Genomic DNA, 20820 nt, shown 5'->3' with positions numbered 1-20820 from the left:
AGGTTCTAATAATAAGAGTTCCCGTGAAGGTTCTCAAACAGGTTCTTATGCAGGCTCTCGTTCAGGAACTCGCGCAGGTTCTCATTCTGGGTCCAATGCAGGTTATCTTGCAGGTTTTAATGGAAGTCTCTGTAAAAAGTTTCTCAAGCAGGTTCACATGCAGGGGCCATACTTTCAAAACTCGCTTAGTGAACGTAAGTACTTACGCTCTATTTTCTTGTCTATGATTGGCGGATTTTGCTTGAAAGGCCGTCAATTATTGGCGGATGAACTTACGATATCTTAACTTTTTTTGAAGGTATCGGTCCAGGTACGTAAACAGGTTCCAATTAATGCAGGTTTGCACGCGAACATTCATATACGCAACGGACTCTCCAGCTTGACTTATAGCTTGTTAAATAAGGAACTCGCTAAGCCAAGAGCGGCTTAATTTTAGGCGCGCATTGAAGGGCTAAATTTGATTGAAATGTGCACGCTCTACAGCGCGCTGAATATTGTGAGGATCGACACGTGTCACGTGAGACACGTGTGGCAAGAGGAGAAGACCATGTGGCAAGTGAAGTGTCGCGCGTGGCTCGCATACGTGTGGCACGTAGCTACGAGAAGTGTCGCGAGTAAGTATTCACGAGTGTCTTGCATGGTGTCACGTATAATGGAACGCATGCCACGAAAAATGGTTCGCATGGCACCAAAATGTCACATGTACCCCTATAAAACTAACACTTGGCCACGAGAAATCTCAATCGTGTCACACAAGACTCGAGAGGAGTCGAGTTTAATACGAGACAAGGCACGTGCAGCACGTGTGTTCACACGTGCGGCACAAGCACGTCGCGTGCAGCTAGTGCGTTAGCGGATCATCGCCGTGTGTGGCATGACAGGCAATCCAAACACGCGACAACTCGCTCATTATACTTTATTGACTCCATGCAGTAGTCAAGCGTGCATGCGAGAATTTTTTTATAACTCGCGTGAGAAGAAGTGGATGAAATTTTGTTAATACATGAATTATCTTCAATATTTTCATTTGGGTTTCTTTTTTGACGCCATGATCGTCAGAAGCCAAAGCAATATACTATAATTTCATAAGGCATCTCAATGCCTTATAGTATTTATGGTATAGGCAATAAAGGCAATATACTATAATTTCATAAGGCATCTCAATGACTTATATTTATGGTATAGGCAATAAAGACGTGAAGAGAAAAGCGTATCAGGAACCCAAGAGGGGTTCTGTAAACGGCACTTATCGGCGTCGGTGCAGAACGATCGTTCTCCACAGGCGGCGTAGTGGAGGTGGTATAATTTATAAATAAAAAGCTTATTGACTTGTTGCCTGTATAAAATACTGCGAAAACAATAATGATAAATACAAATTTGTATATAAATACCAAATATTTCCTGTATAAGATCCAAAGAAAAAAATAATAATAAACATAAGTTTGTACACAAATACCAAATATAAACCATTTTCTTCAATGTTTGAAGAAACAAAAGACGAAAAAACCAAAAAAAAATGAAAGACCACAACAGACCACACCATCACATAATAAGCCCTATATTCTACAGGACGCAGAGGCTTGAGAGAATCTTTAAAGAACATTTCTCACGAATGATGTAGGATACCTAACGTGAACGTTAGATATCCTACTATAGTTTTGTCTATAGTTCTACTATTTGTCTCCAGAAACTATATGAGAGAGTGAGAATTAGGGGTAAGTCTCGGCGCGTTAACTATACACACATGGTAAACAAATGAAAACAACTGTGATGTGTTGGAAATTTCTAGTTACCAAGCTAATTAAGTATACTTCCATTGTGATGCGTTAAAAATTTCTAGTTACCAAGTTAATTAAGGAAACTTCCGATAACAACAAAACTGCAACGAGTATTTCGATTACCATAAAATAATTACTTCAATCATATGCTTATATTTTTCAGTGAATAAAGAAACCTAATAACACTAAACAAACGCCACAAAAAGTAGGTAAACGTATCATGCATACGAGCAACTGACCTTGGGTGGCAGGGAGAAGCTAGCATTGCGTGGCAGTTTTTTCTCAGTATAAAGTAATTGTATTTTATTTTATAAAGTAATTGTATTTTATTTTATAAAGTAATTGTATTTTATTTTATAAAGTAATTGTATTTTATTTTATAAAGTATAATTGCGCGCTCGTCGCCACACGTAAATTGCTTACATAATAACACTCTGCGCAAAAATGCTCTTAATTAAAACATTCATGAAGAAACAGATTCACCAGATAATGTTTTAGCGAACAGGATTTAATAACTCATAGCTCGTCAACTTTAAACAAATAATAAATACAGTTAATCCGTCAAATATCTTCTTGAAGAAATCTCCTAAAATTTTTTGGCTGATGTTGATAGTTTTAAATTATCTTTTTATTTCTATTATGATTAATAATTATAAATTAATTTAAAAAGCCCTAAGGGAAGGCCAAGCATCGCTATTACTGAAGTTAAATTAAACTTAGATTAAAGTTAAACTAATTAATGTTGCGTAAGGGGCATCGCAATAAGCAAGGCTTCATTTCACCAGCATCAGACTCGCCAGCGCATAATGAACTCTGGCGTGCAACGAACTAATAATGTGCTACACATTCACTGTAATGATACATAATAAGAGGAGAATTCTAGCATGCTAGAAGCTCATGCGTTGCAATGCATCATTATAGTACATTATATTATATTTTCCTGTATTATATATTATATTACATTATATTATATCATATTATATAGTGAATTATAGACAATAACGTGCACTAGTTGGATACAACATTGAGCGAAAATCGTATTGGGTCAGAGGGCCAAGCACCGAAACAAAGAGGTCATCAAATTATATAAAATACTCTTGTTTTATTAATTAAATAAGCAATTATAATATAAATTAAAAAAATGGTTGAATATCTATGCCGATGTTTACAAAATAGCGTTTAGGCATAAATACATAACGGAAAAATGAATTAAAATATCGTTCAAAAATGCATAAGTTGAACTTGATTTGGCGCATGCGAGGTTAAACGGCCAAGTGACAGCGATAATGAAGTGTCAATACTGCGCTCAACAAGTGCTATGCATGAAATAATTTAGAGAGATATATTTATAAAGCAATCCTTTGAAAACGAACTCCTTTAGATATAATTATTTAACTGTGGTATTATTTTTTATTGTCTCTAGACCAGACACACTGACGACACTCGAGGTCACGGGTCACCCTGACACACGTGATCCCTCGACGACAGTCAAGGCGACACTGACGTCAACATAGAGCAAAGGTGATCTCTCGCAGCACCCTATGGAACCACGTACGAAATTTCGGTAATCTATTCACCACGGAAAATGCAAGGCGCAGATATCAATGAAAGAATTCTAAACTTCGGTACGCTATTCACCACGAAAAATGCAAGGCGCAGATATCAATGAAAGAATTCTAAATTTCGGTACGCTATTCACCACGTAAAATGCAAGGCGCAGATATCAATGAAAGAATTCTAAATTTCCAGTGATTGTTTCCCCTAAAATGTCTACCGTGATATAATCGAAATTTACGTACAAATACGAACAAACATGGGTTGAAGAGAAGAGCGACGCTGGAAAACAGATGGAGAAGTAAACTAAATGTGTGTTTAATTTTCCGTAGACTTTTATTTATCTCAATAGTTGTTCAAATCAAAAATTAGTTTCAATTTCAAATTAAATTATTCATTAGTTGTTTGATTTAATAACATGATATTCAGTTCTAAGAGACTAGAAGAACTAAGGGTTCCAAGTAAATAAATTTACAATGGCACGCATAGCAGAATAATTAACATTAGTATAAAGTACGGGACTTTGATGCGATGAACCTTGAATACAATTTTGAATGTGCTAGATGAATCTTGGCTGACAATCTCTTACGGATTGCAAACTTTCGCTGGCAGATGAAAAGATTGACGAAATAAAATCTACTTAGACTAATATTGGCTGACAATCTCTTACGGATTGCCAACTTTCGCTGACAGATATAAAGATTGACGAAATAAAATGAAAAATGCAAGGCGCAGATATCAATGAAAGAATTCTAAATTTCGGTATGCTATTCATCAGGAAAAATGCAAGGCGCACTATCAATGAGAGAATTCTTAATTTCCAATGATTGTTTTCCCTAAAACGGGTACCGTGATTTTATCAAAATTAACGTACAAATACGAACAAACATGGGTTGAAGAGAAGAGCGACGCTGGAAAACAGATGGAGAAGTAAACTAAATGTGTGTTTAACTGTCCGTAGACTTTTTATTTATCTCAATAGTTGTTCAAATCAAAAATTAGTTTAAATTCCAAATTAAATTATTCATTACTTGTTTGATCCAATAACATGATATTCAGTTCTAAGAGACTAGAAGATAGAAGGGTTCCAAGTAAATAAATTTACAATGGCACGCATAGCAGAATAATTAGGATAAAGTACGGGACTTTGATGCTATGCACCTGCATCCAATTTTGACTGATTTAGACTGATCTTGGCTGACAATCTCTTCCGGACTGCAAACTTTTGCTGGCAGATGAAAAGATTGACGAAATAAAATCTACTTACAATCAAATGGTCATATCGCATCGCAGAGCAGGAACGAGCCATCAGGAATGGTGGGAATTTAATACCGCGGATTCCAGTCGACCAGAAATTCAGGGAAAGTTCGAGATGAGGGAAGAAAGTTTCAGCGCTTCGTGACCTTTAGTCCGTCAAGATATTAGAATAAGGATAAATATTAGAAAGAAAGAAATCTGTGAAATCTAGTAAGGGATAACATTTAATCTAGTATCTAGTACTAGAGTAAGGGAAATCTAGTAACAGGGATAGCGGAAAATAAGCTAGTGAAAGCAAAATCAAAATTTAATAATGTTAATGATAATAGTAATTATTATATTCCTAATCAACAAATACAAATAAAAGTTATTGCATAAGAATCGTTAATAGAAGCGGTTTTCTTCGATTTCTGAATACTCTCATTCAGCCTCCTGCTTCACCCCACGAGCCACCATATGGCAAGCTCGAGCACATCAACCCTTTCAACTATTCAATGAATATCATTTAAAATATTCAATACTCACGAGACAGAATAAAATCTTGCACAGATTAACTTGATATCCAAACAAACAGTTCTTCTTCTCTCCTAAACGTTATATTATTATTGAGAGCGCCAGGCACGGTCTTCGTAGCTTGCACTGCACAACAACACTAACATCACCACCCGTTCTCTAAGCTCTCCACCCACGCACAATAAACAGATAGCATTTTATTCACGCTCATAAATAATATCTGAAACTTTTCTGATAGATGACCACGAGTGATACAGCTACATTTAGGCTGAAAAGTACAACTAGTATAATACTAGACATAAACGAGATATACAAGTGTTCACTATATCCTTGAAAGTCTCAGCGCCGATGCACGGAGTTATCAGTCAGTATTTTGAATAAGCCAGTAAGAATAAAGCCCGCGAATTGCTCAAGCCAATCATACACCTGCCGACTGGTCTCGTGTATCGATCTAACCCGCGTTATGTGTAGGAAGGAAGAAAAGAGAAAGCGCGATACTCTGCATCAGTGAAGAGAGAAAGCACTTCTGTGAACAAATATAACATTCAAGATGAAGCAAAATGTTTTTCATATGATAACTTTGGGTACTTAGATTTAAAACAGATGAATAAATAAGGAATTTAAAAAATTAACTTGATAGGGTAAACATAGGATAGCGCTGACGCATCGGAGAAAAATTTGAGCGTAATATAACTATAAGAACATGAATTTGCGAGAATAGTATTGTTAAATACTGAAACAATTCTGTCATTAATTAAGTCAAAAAATCAAGACAATTTTTATCAACAAAAAGTCCCCCCAAAAAATAATTCTCTATGTGTCAGAAACATCAGCGAAAACGACGGCAGTTTGATTTTAGACGGAAACTAAAGAAATTCACACGCGCGAAATAATGCAATACATGTTGATCGTTGCAACAAATCTACGAACATTAACCGTAATCACTAAAAATACACTAAAAGTAGTTGAAAGCTTAATAATTTACGATGCATAAATAACGTTTTTTTGACGAATAGACATACGACAAAGTGTGAAATCTAAACTATGGTAGTATTTAAGATATCGAAACTTGTCACGTAATCCATGACATTGCTCACTAAAAATGATTCAAGGCAGAAATCGTTGCGAAGGGATTCAATAGGGATTTTATGCATCCAAATTTTAGGGTCAGCAATGAAAAAATAGAAAGTTATAATGCAATGATTAATAATTCATAGCTTACTTTCATGTTGTTTTAGGCTGGTATTGCCAGAATTATTGAATAATAATTCTGCAGTGTCAATTTGAGATTGATTCCGGTCATCCCAAACCCCATCATCCAGAATGTAGCATAAAATTTTAAAAATAAATTAACTCTGTTATAGAGGGGCCCGTTCCTATCCACATTCGGCACGGAATTCACATTCCAGTCAGTTTAGAAATTTGAGCTTTAAACACCAGATAATGTTTTTCATAATCTACGAGGGGAGAACGTGTCCAGTTCGTCTACCTACTTTATGAAAAATTGGAAGAGTTTTGCTTATGATGTGATCTGATAATTATATTGTCTGAATCCAATATACAGTTATAAATTTAAAAATAATTTTTTAATTTATTAATTTAGTTTTCCACCATTCCTTAATCGCTGGTGATTTAACCATTAAAAACAAACTATATCAGCAGATTTATAATAGCTCAGCACGACCAACATTACTAACAAGCGCCACAACTTTTACAAATATATGATTATTATATATTATTATTGTTATCTGTTTTGAACGGAACAAAAGAATCGTTAATTTCTTGCTGTTTTCTTAACACTGCAAATGACAGTCAGCAGAAGTTATTGATTGACTCGCTTATGTAGCCGAATCTTGGGTGGTGCAGAGCGAAAGAAGGCAATCGCTACGAAATAAACTACGCAGTGTACGTTGTAAATTACTGAAGTTTAGGTTATGCATTATATCTAATATCTCAGCAATGAGATATCTAGCACATTACAAATTTCGATATGAGACAATTCGAATAATTATACAAATTCATTCCCATTCAAGTACAACCGGTACAGTCCTATGTTCAAGTTACTATTCTAAATTTCAAACATGGAGGAACGATGAGACAAATAACAGGCATGCGAATTAAAATGATAAAGAAATTCTAGTCTCGTTCATTTGTGTTAAGTTAAAACTTATTATCGCTACGGAACATTTACTGCGAACCACGAAATACTTGCTCGTTCCTTTTATGCTTTGAAGGATGGAGAAATAATTGAAAGGTAAAGATTATCTGGGATTAAATTACTCGTTCGGACAACATTTTTATGGCCACGCAATGTAAGCGCCACCCATACCTATTGCAGTATATTCACAGCTAGCCATGGATCGAACCTACGACTCGCTGCTCCAACCTTGTGGTTTTCGACCATTTGATACTCGAAAGACGTATATAAATTATATAACATACATTAAAACATTATAACTTCACTATTATTTCTGTCACCATTCTGGGATTGCGTTTGATTGATTGTGCGCCAGTATAACGACTCATGACGTTAGGATTATTTAATACAATATAACTATAATATATAAATTATATATTATATATTATAACATCACTATTAATTATTCTTGTCACCATTCTGGGAATGCCTTGATTGATTATGCGCCAGTATAACGACTCGTGATATTAGGATTATTTAATATAATATATAATTATAATATTCATATATATTATATAACATACATTATAACATTAAATCTTCACTATTAATTATTCTTGACGCAATTCTGGGATTGCGTTTGATTGATTGTGCGCCAGTATTACATTAACGACTCGTGACGTTAGGATTATTTAATACAATATAACTATAATATATAAATTATATATTATCCATTACAAGTTCACTATTATTCTTGTCACCATTCTGGGATTGCCTTTGATTGATGTGCGCCAGTATAACGACTCGTGACATTATAGGATTATTTAATATAATATATAATGTAACTAAAATATATAAATTATATATAATACATTACAAGTTCACTATTTTTCTTGTCACCATTCTGGGATTGCGTTTGATTGTGCGCGAGTATAACGACTCATGACGCGGAAGGGACCGCGCTAAACAAGAGCAGCAGGTGCAGCAGCGCCCCTGTTCGGCCCGCTATTATATGGCAACACCGCGCTTGGGCTGCCGATGATGCGGTTGCTTAGTCACGCTTCGGCGCTCACGAGGGGAGAACGTGTCCAGTTCGTCTACCTACTTTATGGAAAATTGGAATAGTTTTGCTTATGATGTGATATGATAAATTATTCTTCATTGCGTAAATTTTCGTTTGCGTCAGAAAGAAAATCGAAGTAATCATTGATCTAAATTAGAGTTCATAAATTCACGGAAAACACATCAAAGACGGCACATATAACTGCAATAATACGAGTTCTTATGCAGAGGCAACAGAATTGAACTTCGACGTAGAGTAAATACACATTCATTGTACACCTTATTTCTATTGAGTTCTTTCATTCGATAAACTGAGTTTTGCCTTTATCTTTCAACCAACGCAAGAATTCCAGCACGAATACGGTTTGTTCAGATCACAGATTAAAAAACATACAAGTTCAATATCATAAAACAAAAAAAAAATATGTCAAATTATTCGATTGTATATTCGAAATAACATTGAATGTATTGACGAAACATTACACAAAGTTGACAAGGATAAAACATTCATGAAGTAATGCATGGTAAATCAACTCAAATGCTAGCGTATACGTGTGCACTGAAGAAGGTGCGTATAATAAGAGTATCAAGTTCACTTGATGATTGTGTGATCAAACAGTCATTTGATTGACTCGTGAAAAAACTGCCGGTCAATTAAAAGAAAACAAGAACGTTATTGTTTTTCTTTGTTAGTCCATATTACAAGTGTATAAGGAACGCTTTCTCTCCAGCTTAAATGAGATAACGAACTTATACAGCTGCGTGACACTTGCCAACACATAGTCGTCGAGCAGGTTAACTGCTGCAGGTTCTGATGCAGGTCGCAAATAGGTTCTTATTACGGGTTCTATGTAGGTTCTGATGCAGGTCGCAAATAGGTTCTTATTAAGGGTTCTATGTAGGTTCTGATGCAGGTCGCAAATAGGTTCTTATTAAGGGTTCTATGTAGGTTCTGATGCAGGTCGCAAACAGGTTCTTATTCAGGGTTCCATGCAGGTTCTGATGCAGGTCGCAAAAAGGTTTTTATTCAGGGTTTCATGCAAGTTTTCACGAACGTCGGTTCTCATACAGGTTCTAATTAGGGTTCCCACGAAGGTTCTCAATCAGGTTTTCATGCAGGCTCTCGTTCAGTATACCTCGCGCAGGTTCTCATTCAGGGTCCAATTTAATGCAGGTTCGCTAGCAAGTTATCATGGAAGTTTCTGCAAAAAGTTTCTCAAGCAGGTTCACATGCAGGTACGTAAACAGGTTCCTATGCAGATTTTCACGCGAACATTCATATATGCAACGGACTCTCCAGCTTGACTTTAGCTTGTTAAATAAGAACTCGCTAAGCCAAGAGCAGCTTATTTAGGCTTTTAGGCGCGCATTGACGCGCTAAATTTGATTGAAATGTGCACGCTCTACAGCTGAAGATTGTGAGGAGCGACACGTGTCACGTGAGACACGTGTGGCATGAGGAGAAGCACATGTGGCATGTGAAGTGTCGCGTGTGGTTCGCATATTGTCGTGTACGTGTGGCACGATAGCTACGAGAAGTGTCGCGAGAGGCTAGGAAAATATCACGTGGAGCCCGAAGAGTGGCACGTAGCTATACGAGAAATGTCGCGAGTAACTCGCAAAGTATCACGAGTGTCTTGCATGGTGTCACGTATGGAACCTATACCACGAAAAATGGTACGCATGGCACCGAAATGTCATATGTACCACTAAAAATGGCACTTATGGCCACGAGAAATCTCAATCGTGTCACACGAGACTCGAGAAGAGTCAAGTTTAATACGAGACAAGGCACGTGCAGCACGTGTATTCACACGTGCGACAGAAGCACGTCGCGTGCAGCTAGCGTGTTAGCGGATCATCGCCGTGTGCGGGTTGACAGGCAATCCAAACACAACAACTCGCTCATACTTTATTAACTCCATCTACAGAAGTAAAGAGAGCGAGAATTTTTTTTATAACTCGTAAGAAGAAGTGGATGAAATTTTTGTTAATACATGAACAGGCAATACAAACGCGACAACTCGCTCATACTTTATTGACTCCATGCAGGAGTCAAGCGTGCAAGAATTTTTGTATAACTCGCGTGAGAAGAAGTGGATGAAATTTTGCTAATATATAAATTATCTTCGGATACAATGGAAATATATATAATGATATAGAGAAAACTGAAGAAATGGAAGTTAATATGAGCAGTAGTCAAGCGTGCGAAGATTTTTTTTATAACTCGCGTGAGAAGAAGTGGATGAAATTTTGTTAATACATGAATTATATTCAAGTAGATTGGGAATATAATGGTATAGAAAGAAACCAGAAGTAATGGAAGTTAATATAAATACTTCTACTAGATAACTGTCTCTCACGAACCTTAACTGGCTAAAAACAATTAAGCTTCACAGTTGTCTCTGTCAGATCAACTGGTTTCCAGTACAGCCATAGGCTTCACATTTGTCTATCAGATCAACTGGTTTCCAGTACAGCTTTAGGCTTCACAGTTGTCTCTGTCAGATCAACTGGTTTCCAATACAGCTTTAGGCTTCACATTTGTCTCTGTCAGATCAACTGCAATGAAAAAAATTCTACATGTTATTAAATTAGGATGAACGGTGCCAAGTATACAATATGTATAACGTTTCATCATGGAATTTTTTTTAAACGTTGAAAATCATTATTGACTCGTATCAATTTGNGTCTCAAGATCATGGTTTCCAGTACAGCTTTAGGCTGCACAGTTGTCTCTGTCAGATCAACTGGTCTCCAGGACAGTTTATATAGAATTCACAGTTGTTGCTGTCAGGTCAACTGGTTCCTGATACAGCTTAAGTTTCGTAGCTGTCTTGTCAATATCAACTGGATTCTAGTACAGATCTTTTACAGATTTTAGTATCAGGTGGTAGCTTGAGAAGAGGATCTCTCTCAAATAAATCTTATAAATATAATGTCATGCAAAGAGAATGCCAACATAGTTTCCGATTTAACCTTGATTTGGTTAAAGCATAGAAGCGAGCGAAGAATAGACGCTGCGACATTTGTCCGCAATCTTGAAGTCCGCACCCCTCACTCACCTCCCTCCATCTTTCACCCCTCTCAACTTTCCCTCGCGGCGGGAGCCAATGAGAAGCATGAAGCCCCTCACGATTCCTCAACAAAGCTAGCTATTGGCTGTAAACCATCCAATGGGAATGCTCTCATATGCCACCAAGTGACCAATCACAGCGTCGTCATAACAAGTGAGGGGAAAAACATGCTGCAACGCGAGGGTCGCGGGACAAACGTAAACATTTTTCAACCAGGTACACATTTTTGAAAATCGTAACGTGGCTACCGACCGCAATTAGAACAGACCACATACGTTTTGCTTTAGGGAACTTGCGACTAGAATGACTCACGTTTTTAGTGAAGGAATGGTGAAGGTTTAGGAAATTTAGGCGACGTTTTGGATCTGTCGAGACAAATGTCAGAATATTTGACGGGCAACAGCGGCACAAGACAGGCGCCGCGTTAACTAATAACGACAGCGGGGGCTGATGGACGGTTACAGACGGGAAGAGGGTGGGGGTGTGTGGAAGCATGGGGGAATTTGGAGAAACATTTAAACAAATTGATCAGGGTGCAGAACAGATCAACGTTATCGTAACGGAAGTTTTCTCTGTTACATGCAACGTGTTAAACAGTAATGAAGTGAAATTTATACTTTAATTTGACCCGACGTTATTACGGTTAATTATAACCTAATTATTCATATTTTCATTGCCGAAACATTTGCGAAATAATTGCACAATATCTGCGAGCAATCCTTCTTCCATGCTCGCCTGTATCACCACCGCTTCTACCTTCAGCAGGCTGTAAAGCCGAGACCCCCTGAACGGTATAGGGTCTATAGCAGCATTGACCATCATTATAGAGGCTATGCACTAGACCATATAGGGTCTAGTGCATAGGTGATTCATGCCGGGGATTTAACGGGATTCATGCATGAGAAACCCGAATTGCCGATATCAAATAGGCTTCTCCGCATTAATTCGTATATATGTACAGTGACATCCAAAAGTATTGGATACATTACAGCTTTCTTTATATCCCAAGTTAAAGTGAAAGATTTTACCTAATATTCGGTCAGTATATTGCTAATAATACTAGAAACATAGAGAAAGGATATTGAAAAGAATGCAGTGTTTAGATTATATTCACCAAAATAGAAAAATTAACCCACGCAAAAGTATAGGGGGCATGTTCAAGAATGAACAAAAATAACTTTTTTATGGTACTCAAAATTCGCTTTTCACTTTATAGACGAACCACTAATCACATGTCGTTATCTAATTGGCCAATCAGAGCAGTTTGCCATTGTTTACACGATTTTGTGTTCCGGTGAAGATATTATTCAGTTTCATCTTTAAAATTTAAATTAAAATAGCTAAAAACCCGGTCAAAAGATCAAAGATTGTCACAAGAAAGGAAAGGGGTATAAAATAATAACAAGGAGCCTGTTCTATCATTAAATACAGTTGTAAATATCATCAGGAAGCAATCATCTTGATGATATCATCCGAGCATGCTGTTGCAAACCTTCCAAGACCTGCATGCCCATATTCGTCCAAAAAACTATAACAGACGGTAATGCACTAGGTGGATTAGCAGAAAGGTACAGAAGAACCCGTTTGTTACTCGCGGTGAAATTAAAAGCGACCTGCATGGAGGAAGCTGGGATATATATGTAGAAACGGACACAATCAGCTGAGCTCTAAATCGTACTGGTCTTATAATTATGTCAAAATTGGATCGATCGAATTCCTTCTGATAAGTTCGATTTTCGTTTCGTCCGACCAGGATATTGCCAGATTTCCCAATTAATTCTTTTGTTTTCTCCCCGTATGTTTTAACATAATTCAGACGGGCTTTCACATGTCGGTACTTCAACATGAGCTAGAGGAACCTTTCGTGAGGATCTTGACATAAGAACAGTATACGATTTAGAGCTCTGCTGATTGTGTAATTTTACTCATCAATCTATCACAGCGAGTGACAAACGGGTTCTTCTGTACGTTTCTGCTAATCCACCTTGCATTATACCGTCTGTTAGTTTCCTTGGACGACCAGGTCTTGGAAGGTCAGCAACAGCGTGCTTGGATGATATCATCAAGCTGATTGCTTCCTGATGATATTTCCAACTGTACTCAATGATAGATCAGGCTCCTTGGATATTATTCGATATACTCCTTTCCTTTCTTGTGACAATCTATGATCTTTTGACGCAAATCTGACACAAACTCTCGAGTTTAGCCATTTCAAATTAAATTTTAAAAATGAAGCTGAATAATATCTTCACCAGAACACAAAATTTTGTAAACGATGGTAAACTGCTCTGATTGGCAATTAGCTAACGAAATGTGATTAGTGGGACGTCTTAAGTGAAAATAAAATTTTGAGTACCTTAAATAATTACTTTTATTCATTTTGGAACATGTACCCTATACTTATGTGTAGGTAAATTTTTCTATTTTGTTGAATAAAATCTAAACGATGCATATACTTTCCATGTAATGTTTCTATTACCATTAGCAACATACTGACCAAATATTAGGTAAAATCTTGCACTTTAACTTGAGATACGAAGAAAGCTGTAATATATCTAATACTTTTGTGCGTCACTGTGCTACGTACCACTTATTTACCAGGCAGAGAATGGCAGAAGGTAACGAGAATGTGCTAATTAATAGCTGATTGCTTAATATATAATTGCGGTGCATGCATGCGAATCTCGTTGCCGATATCAAATAGGCTTCTCTGCTATCAAAATATATTCAGAACTGATATAATGTGATTCAAAGAATTGGTCAAGATATCCATTACACAAAAGAATTTGAACCAAGAAATCCGTTTCAAACCCGTTTGGAAATCGGAAGATAATATAATTTTTTATTTGGCGATTGAAGTTAGTCTTAGTATATGTGGACTTTAGTTATGTTCAAAATATCAATCCAGCACGCGTTTTGAGATGCTCGTGACTCCATCACTACAAATACAGTCCTGCAGCACCACATGTACACACACTCCAGCCCTACAAAGCACAAACTCCAGCACCACACTATACACACGCACTCCAGCACTATACACACACACTCCAGCACTATACACACACACTCCAGGTCCCATACTTTCAAAAAACGTTGAGAGATCGTAAGTTCATCAGCCAATCATTGACGGNGACTCCATCACAACAAATACAGTCCTGTAGCACCACATATACACACTCCAGCACCACACACACACTCCAGCACCACACACACACACACTCCAGCACCACACACACACACTCCAGCACCACACGGCCACTTGCTATACAGTCAGCGTCAGCATTTAGCGCAGAGGCAGCAGCACGTGCAGCTAATGCCGTCTAATATGACAGCAGCGCTGTTATGTTCTGACCTCCGCCGCCAGATTAACTCAGCTCATCCACAGCCATGCCCTCCCCGCTGCATAAATAAATTCGCAGAACGCCCATCAAATCTGTCATAGTTTATCCGAAATGATCTAGGAGCTTTTAGTGAATGTCAATACAGGTATTTGTACGATCTTGATAACGTAGTTAATTAAAATAATTAAGCGAGTTAATCTCAATAGAAAAATGATATAGTAAGCTGCAAGACCGGGCTTAATTGACAATCACTGTAATTTTAGAATTTCCCCTGATTCCGAATCCCGTAAATAATATAACGAGTGCTAATTACACAAAGAGCCGTTCAAACCCACATTTTACGTTGATTATAGAACTCTCATTTCACTCTGGCTTCAAAATACAAAAAAATTCCCTTCGTTTCGAAATAAATTTATAAATAATATACGTTTAGAAATTACTTTTTAAAGACAACACTTCTAAAAAATACAGTGTCTCCAATGTAAAACATGTACAATGAATTTTCAATTTTAATTTTGAATATGAAAAAATTATTTTTTCAATTATTTTAATACATAAAAGAAATTAAATTTTCAAAATTATTTATTCCGTCAATCGATTCGCGCATTGTTTCCGACTTTACGCAAGTCTGCAAAATTTCATATAGATTGAACAGCTAAAAGTGTGTTAAATATCGATTATAAGATTTGTAGCAGACAGACAGACAACAAGAAGTGAAGTTAAAGAGAAGTGTTGTAAAACAATTTAAAAATCGAATTTAAAATTTTATGGTAATATTTTCTTCGCAGTTTAGCCTTACATATTCTCCCACTAAGAATGAAATTTACGTTCCATGTAACCTTCAGACACACGCAATTTAAAGTATCGTGGATACGCGGGCTCAACAGCCTCTATATATTTTTGTGGTGCCAGTCACTAAACATTAACACAAAACAAACAATCTTCGAAAAATAGATAGATGTTTAGGATGTACATGAAAATTAATATTATTGCGATATTTTTTATGTACATCCTGAGGATTATTGCGAATAAAACAAATTCTCTGGTCTTCAATGAAGCTTGTTTGAAAGAAAAAATTAATATACGTTAGCTCGTGATCTTCCGTTTTACGAGTAGCCGTCTGAAAGTTCGTTCAAAATACACCGATAATTTTTCGGGCAAAATTTAAATTTCACTGTAGAAAATCAAACTCCACCAGATTGCTATGAATTTGTATATCCATAATTCGGGGAAAAAACTCGATAGCGGAATTACTTAAATAACGCAGATTATTTTTATTATTATTACTTAGACAACTTAGATAAACCGGAGTTATTCTTTCAGACGAGGGAAGATGGGGCGGAGCCATGACAGCCGAGGGTCGCTCAGCGGCGAGCGGTGCGAGGAGTGAGTCGCGAGGGCTGGTGCCGTGAGGGCTGGTGCCGTGAGGGCTGGTGCCGTGAGGGCTGGTGTCGTGAGGGCTGGTGTCGTGAGGGCTGGTGTCGTGAGGGCTGGTGTCGTGAGGGCTGGTGTCGTGAGGGCTGGTGTCGTGAGGGCTGGTGCCGTGAGGGCTGGTGTNTAAGAGACAGGAGCCTGACTGACGCGACTCAGCATGATTTTAAAATATTATTATAACCAAAAATTTTCTAATTAAAACATCAGGTTTTTCTATACAGGCGAAGAAGTGACAGTTACAATTGTAGCCGAACCGTACAAATTCATATGTTTTTCTATACATTACATCGCATTACCTCCAAAATGATAATAAATACCTGGTATCTATAAGAAAGTTATTCACTCTTTTTCACAATTGCGTTGCACTTTCTCTAAAACTCCTGTTTCAGTTTAGTTGGATTTTATTCAAGTGGTAGGTAGTTATTAACCTTTTTCTGCTTATAGCCAGCTAAGGAAAATAAGCTTACATATGTTCTTAGTTGTTACTGACTGTATGTCACACGCGGATACCATAAATAATATGACATAATGAATAGTGATATGATTAAATCAATTAACTTAAATAATTAATATTAATAATATTAAATCAATTAAATTAATAATATTAAATCAATTTTCATTTACTTTTCGCAATTTGCTGAACACTCCTTTAATTTTTATTGTTGGTCCTAAACGAGACAAACGTTAAATATAATAAATGTAATAACAAACTACAAATCGGGTTGACTTCAATACTTGAAACGTTCATTTCATCTGAAGACAAAAATGTATAAAGTAGTTATTGAAGAACAAAATCTAATGAAATCGTTTCGATGTAGCAATAAATGAAATTGTCACGAGACTAATTCTAGAGACTGTCGGCACGGCACTTTTTCAGCAGGGCCGATGGCTATTCATGCTAAAAATGCCCATGCCTATAACTCGGTACATCACAATCACTTGTCCAAAATTTCATTGAACTTAAAATTAAAAATTAATGATGTTCATTTTTTAAATATAGAAAACAAAGATGAAAATTTGTAACGCGTTCCAACTACATGACGATATCGAGCGTTAATGTTAAATCATTCAATATAGCAGGATACGCTATTTTATGGGGCACTCGCACTGCGTTGATATATACCCTCGCGAGAACCAGCAAGCTGATCTTCCACACTTAAAAAGAATGCAAAAACGTTGTCATTCTTAAGCCGTTCCGCGTTTAAGTATAGATACCATAAAATGATGTTATTTCGTTGGCGATTCTGACAGAGATTTAGTCTTAGACATTGAAGTTTGAAAAGCAGAGTTCGAGCGAACTCTTCGAGCCTTGGACGCAGTTCGTTCACGCTGGGATCAGCATACTTTTCTATTCATCATCATCTCTGTACGCATTATTCTTAAGTTTCTAATCAATTCATTGTAATTTACTAACTTTTTTTACCACCTTCCCCACAGCATTAATTTGATCATCAGTTTAGATCAACAACTGAAAACCACAATCAATGCAACACTAGATCTGAAATTGTTGTAGTCAACTACAGGCATTCCATGCGAACAAACGTTAAGCATCATACGAAATAATGCACCATACGATATGATGCACCATACGACATAATGCACCATACGACATAATGCACCGTACGTTATGATGCACCAGACGTCATCATGAAAGTCAGGCATTTTGTGAGCAATTAATTTCGTGGCGTCACGCCGTAAGAAAAGACGTTACGTTACACGTGCTGCAACGACGTAACGCCTCCACAAGGAAGTGACGTGTAACAGGGACGTTACAACGGAAATAAAATGACGCCCAGCTGAAGCAAGGACGTGAAATTTAAAGCATGCTGGTGAAATTTGGAGCAGGGAAGTGAGGGCTGAAGCAGGGAAGTGAAATTTAAAGCAGGGAAGAGAGAGCTGAAGCAGAAAATTAAAATCTGAAGCAAGGCAGTGAAATCTCGAGCATGGTAGTGAAGTTTGAAGCAGAAAGCAAAGTTTGAAACAGAAAGTTAAATTTGAAGCGGAAAGTAAAGTTTTAAGCAGAAAGTAAAGTTTGAAGCAAAGTAGTGAAATTTGAAGCAGGGAAGTGAAATTGGAAACAGGAAAGTGAAATTTGAAGCAGGAAGTGAAATTTGAAGTAGAAAAGTGAAATTTGAAGTAGAAAAGTGAAATTTAAAGCAGGAAAGTGAAATTGGAATGGGGGGCGAGCCTTACCCTCATACGCTGGGGGTCACCACGACCCTCACGCACTCTGGGACATCACGTCCACAGGTACGTGTATATTTTTTTACCGGTCAATATACTCCAATAATTAAATTAGTATTAGAGTCTGAGTTTTAGAGGATCAAAATTCATCTGAGTATTAGAGGTTACAATTCATCCTACTTAGCACTTTTCGCACAGGATATGCTTCATTTATTTATTTTCTTTTTCTTTTAGTTCCTTTAGTATAAACAAGGTCAGCGTTGGCACTGTTAAGTCAAATTTTTACTATGTATTCAATAAATTAATTAAATTTCATTCATTCGTGAACAAAACTAGTTTGATGAGAAGCATTGAATGTTTTTTGTGCCCATAAGATCCAATTTACATAAAAACCTACTCGAAAATATAAGAACATAGAAAAATCATAGATTAAAATGCGATGGCGAGATCTATGGTTAATATGCATGGTCTTGACAACGCGCTTAACAATCCTATACTAATGAGAGCGATATTGCCTGAAAACTAATAATAAATGCCCAATAACTCTTAGACTGCAGCTAAATTTTCAATTTAATTAATAAAAAATACAAGTATGAACAATATAAGTTCCACGTTTGGTATATTGCTGAACTTGTCGGATTTGCACCGCAACCTGTAAGCATCGTTGGAAGGCACTTGTTACCTTCAGTAGGAAATTACCATAGATATCGGTTTTGATTATCGAATTATCAAAACGTTTGATATAGAGTGTAGAGCGAACAGAGTGAGCTTAACAGCAGGGGGCGNACCAGGGCCTCTGAACTCTGACTTGTGAACTTGGACTAGCTTATGAACTCAACATTGTGAACCTGGGCCTTTGAACTCTGACTTGTATAGCAGGGCCTTTGAACTCCGCTTATGAACTCAAAATTGTGAACCTGGGCCTTTGAACTCTGACTTGTGAACTTGGACTAGCTTATGAACTCAACATTGTGAACCTGGGACTTTGAACTCCGACTTGTGAAACCTGGATCTTTGAACTCTAATTTGTTAACCTGGACCTTTGAACTCCAACTTGATAACCTGGACCTATGAACTCCGACTTGTGAAACTGGACCTATGAACTCCGACTTGTGAAACTGGACCTATGAACNGTTTAAATCAATATTCTTGAGATCAGAAGCATGAAATTTCAATGCTTTGACAACTTGTATGGGTTAATATCTGAGACTGCTTGATTTTTTAATGGATCTGCATTACAATTTGAAGTCTGTCTCTTATACACATCTTTGAACTCCGACTTGTGAAACCTGGACCTATGAACTGCGACTTGTGAAACTGGGACTTTGAACTCCGACTTGTGAAACTGGACCAATGAACTCCGACTTGTGAAACTGGACCTATGAACTCCGACTTGTGAAACTGGACCTATGAACTCCGACTTGTGAAACTGGACCTACGAACTCCGACTTCTGATCGTAGGCCCATGAACTACGACTGGACTATTAACGTAAGCCAAACGTGCAACAATAGCCCTCCGTCTGACGAGTCTTCACTCTATTTTACAATGTAATACTACTTTGAATTGTTACACACATAAAAAGTGTTTTTAATCGAGTAAAACAAAAACTAAACTTTATTCACATATTCACTGTAATTGCCCCCGCCTAATATAAACCGCATATCAATCTTGTACCTTCAGGTTTACGCTCGGCCATTAGTCAAAAACAAATCCACGGTTATAAATAACAACATTTAATTAACCTAATCTATATAGTAGTTTTCCCTAACCACATTTTTTTACCATAAAAATAATAACGTTAAATTTAATTAAAAGCTGTATTCAATAAAGCCTTTTATATATATTTGACACACAGTTTTCAATTTATGGTGTAGGTCACATGGTTATATCGTATCGTATCGTTTATGGTTATAGGTCACAAAAGTAATATCGTTGTGAACAGTTTGCAATACAATTCATTATCACTCTTTATGATAAGACCAAGCTTTCATTGCAGAGCTTGGCTACAATAAGGCTATTGCTTGGCTATTGCAATAAGGCCAAGCTTTCATTGCAGAGCTTGGCTACGAGGTTCGGTACGGGAGCGGGGGCAGCAGCAGCATGTATAACGCTGCAGCTGCAGGCCCTACAGCTGCGTCGCTCATGTGGGACGCAGCGTCTACATCTGCAGCGCTGGCGCACCACTACCCTGCTGCCCACGACGCCTTCGCCGCTGCTGCTGCTGCCCTGCCACTGCACGACCTCTGGCAGGCACATAACCCCTTCAGGGGGCCGTGTGTCGTGGCACACAGGTGCGTCGTGAGGGAAGGGTGTGTCGTGGCACACAGGTGCGTCGTGAGGGTGCGTCGTGGCGCACAGGTGCGTCGTGGCACGCAACCCTTTCAGGGGGCCGTGTGTCGTGGCGCACAGGTGCGTCGTGAGGGTGTGTCGTGAGGGAGGGTGTGTCGTGAGGGAGGGAGTGTCGTGAGGGAGGGGTGTGTCG

At 37.6% G+C, this 20820-nt stretch overlaps 1 protein-coding gene and 1 long non-coding RNA gene across 2 annotated transcripts in view; both read left to right on the top strand.

The window, feature by feature from the left end:
* The first annotated feature begins 18340 nt into the window (after nt 1-18340).
* LOC125178310 overlaps nt 18341-20820 on the top strand; it is a 4535-nt gene continuing 2055 nt past the window's right edge. The window contains exons 1-2 of the long non-coding RNA XR_007156858.1: nt 18341-18403; nt 20395-20629. This is a non-coding gene — a long non-coding RNA (uncharacterized LOC125178310). The remainder of the gene's footprint in view (nt 18404-20394; nt 20630-20820) is intronic.
* Nucleotides 20439-20820, top strand: part of LOC108680614 (pancreas transcription factor 1 subunit alpha) — a 3923-nt gene continuing 3541 nt past the window's right edge. Inside the window, exon 1 of the mRNA XM_018169487.2 lies at nt 20439-20629. Within this exon, the coding sequence (XP_018024976.2) occupies nt 20439-20629 (191 nt within the window). The remainder of the gene's footprint in view (nt 20630-20820) is intronic.

This window comes from Hyalella azteca, unplaced genomic scaffold, assembly GCF_000764305.2.
Source record: "Hyalella azteca isolate HAZT.00-mixed unplaced genomic scaffold, Hazt_2.0.2 contig8814, whole genome shotgun sequence".
NCBI lineage: Eukaryota > Metazoa > Arthropoda > Malacostraca > Amphipoda > Hyalellidae > Hyalella > Hyalella azteca.
This window is presented reverse-complemented; position numbering and strand designations above follow the sequence as displayed.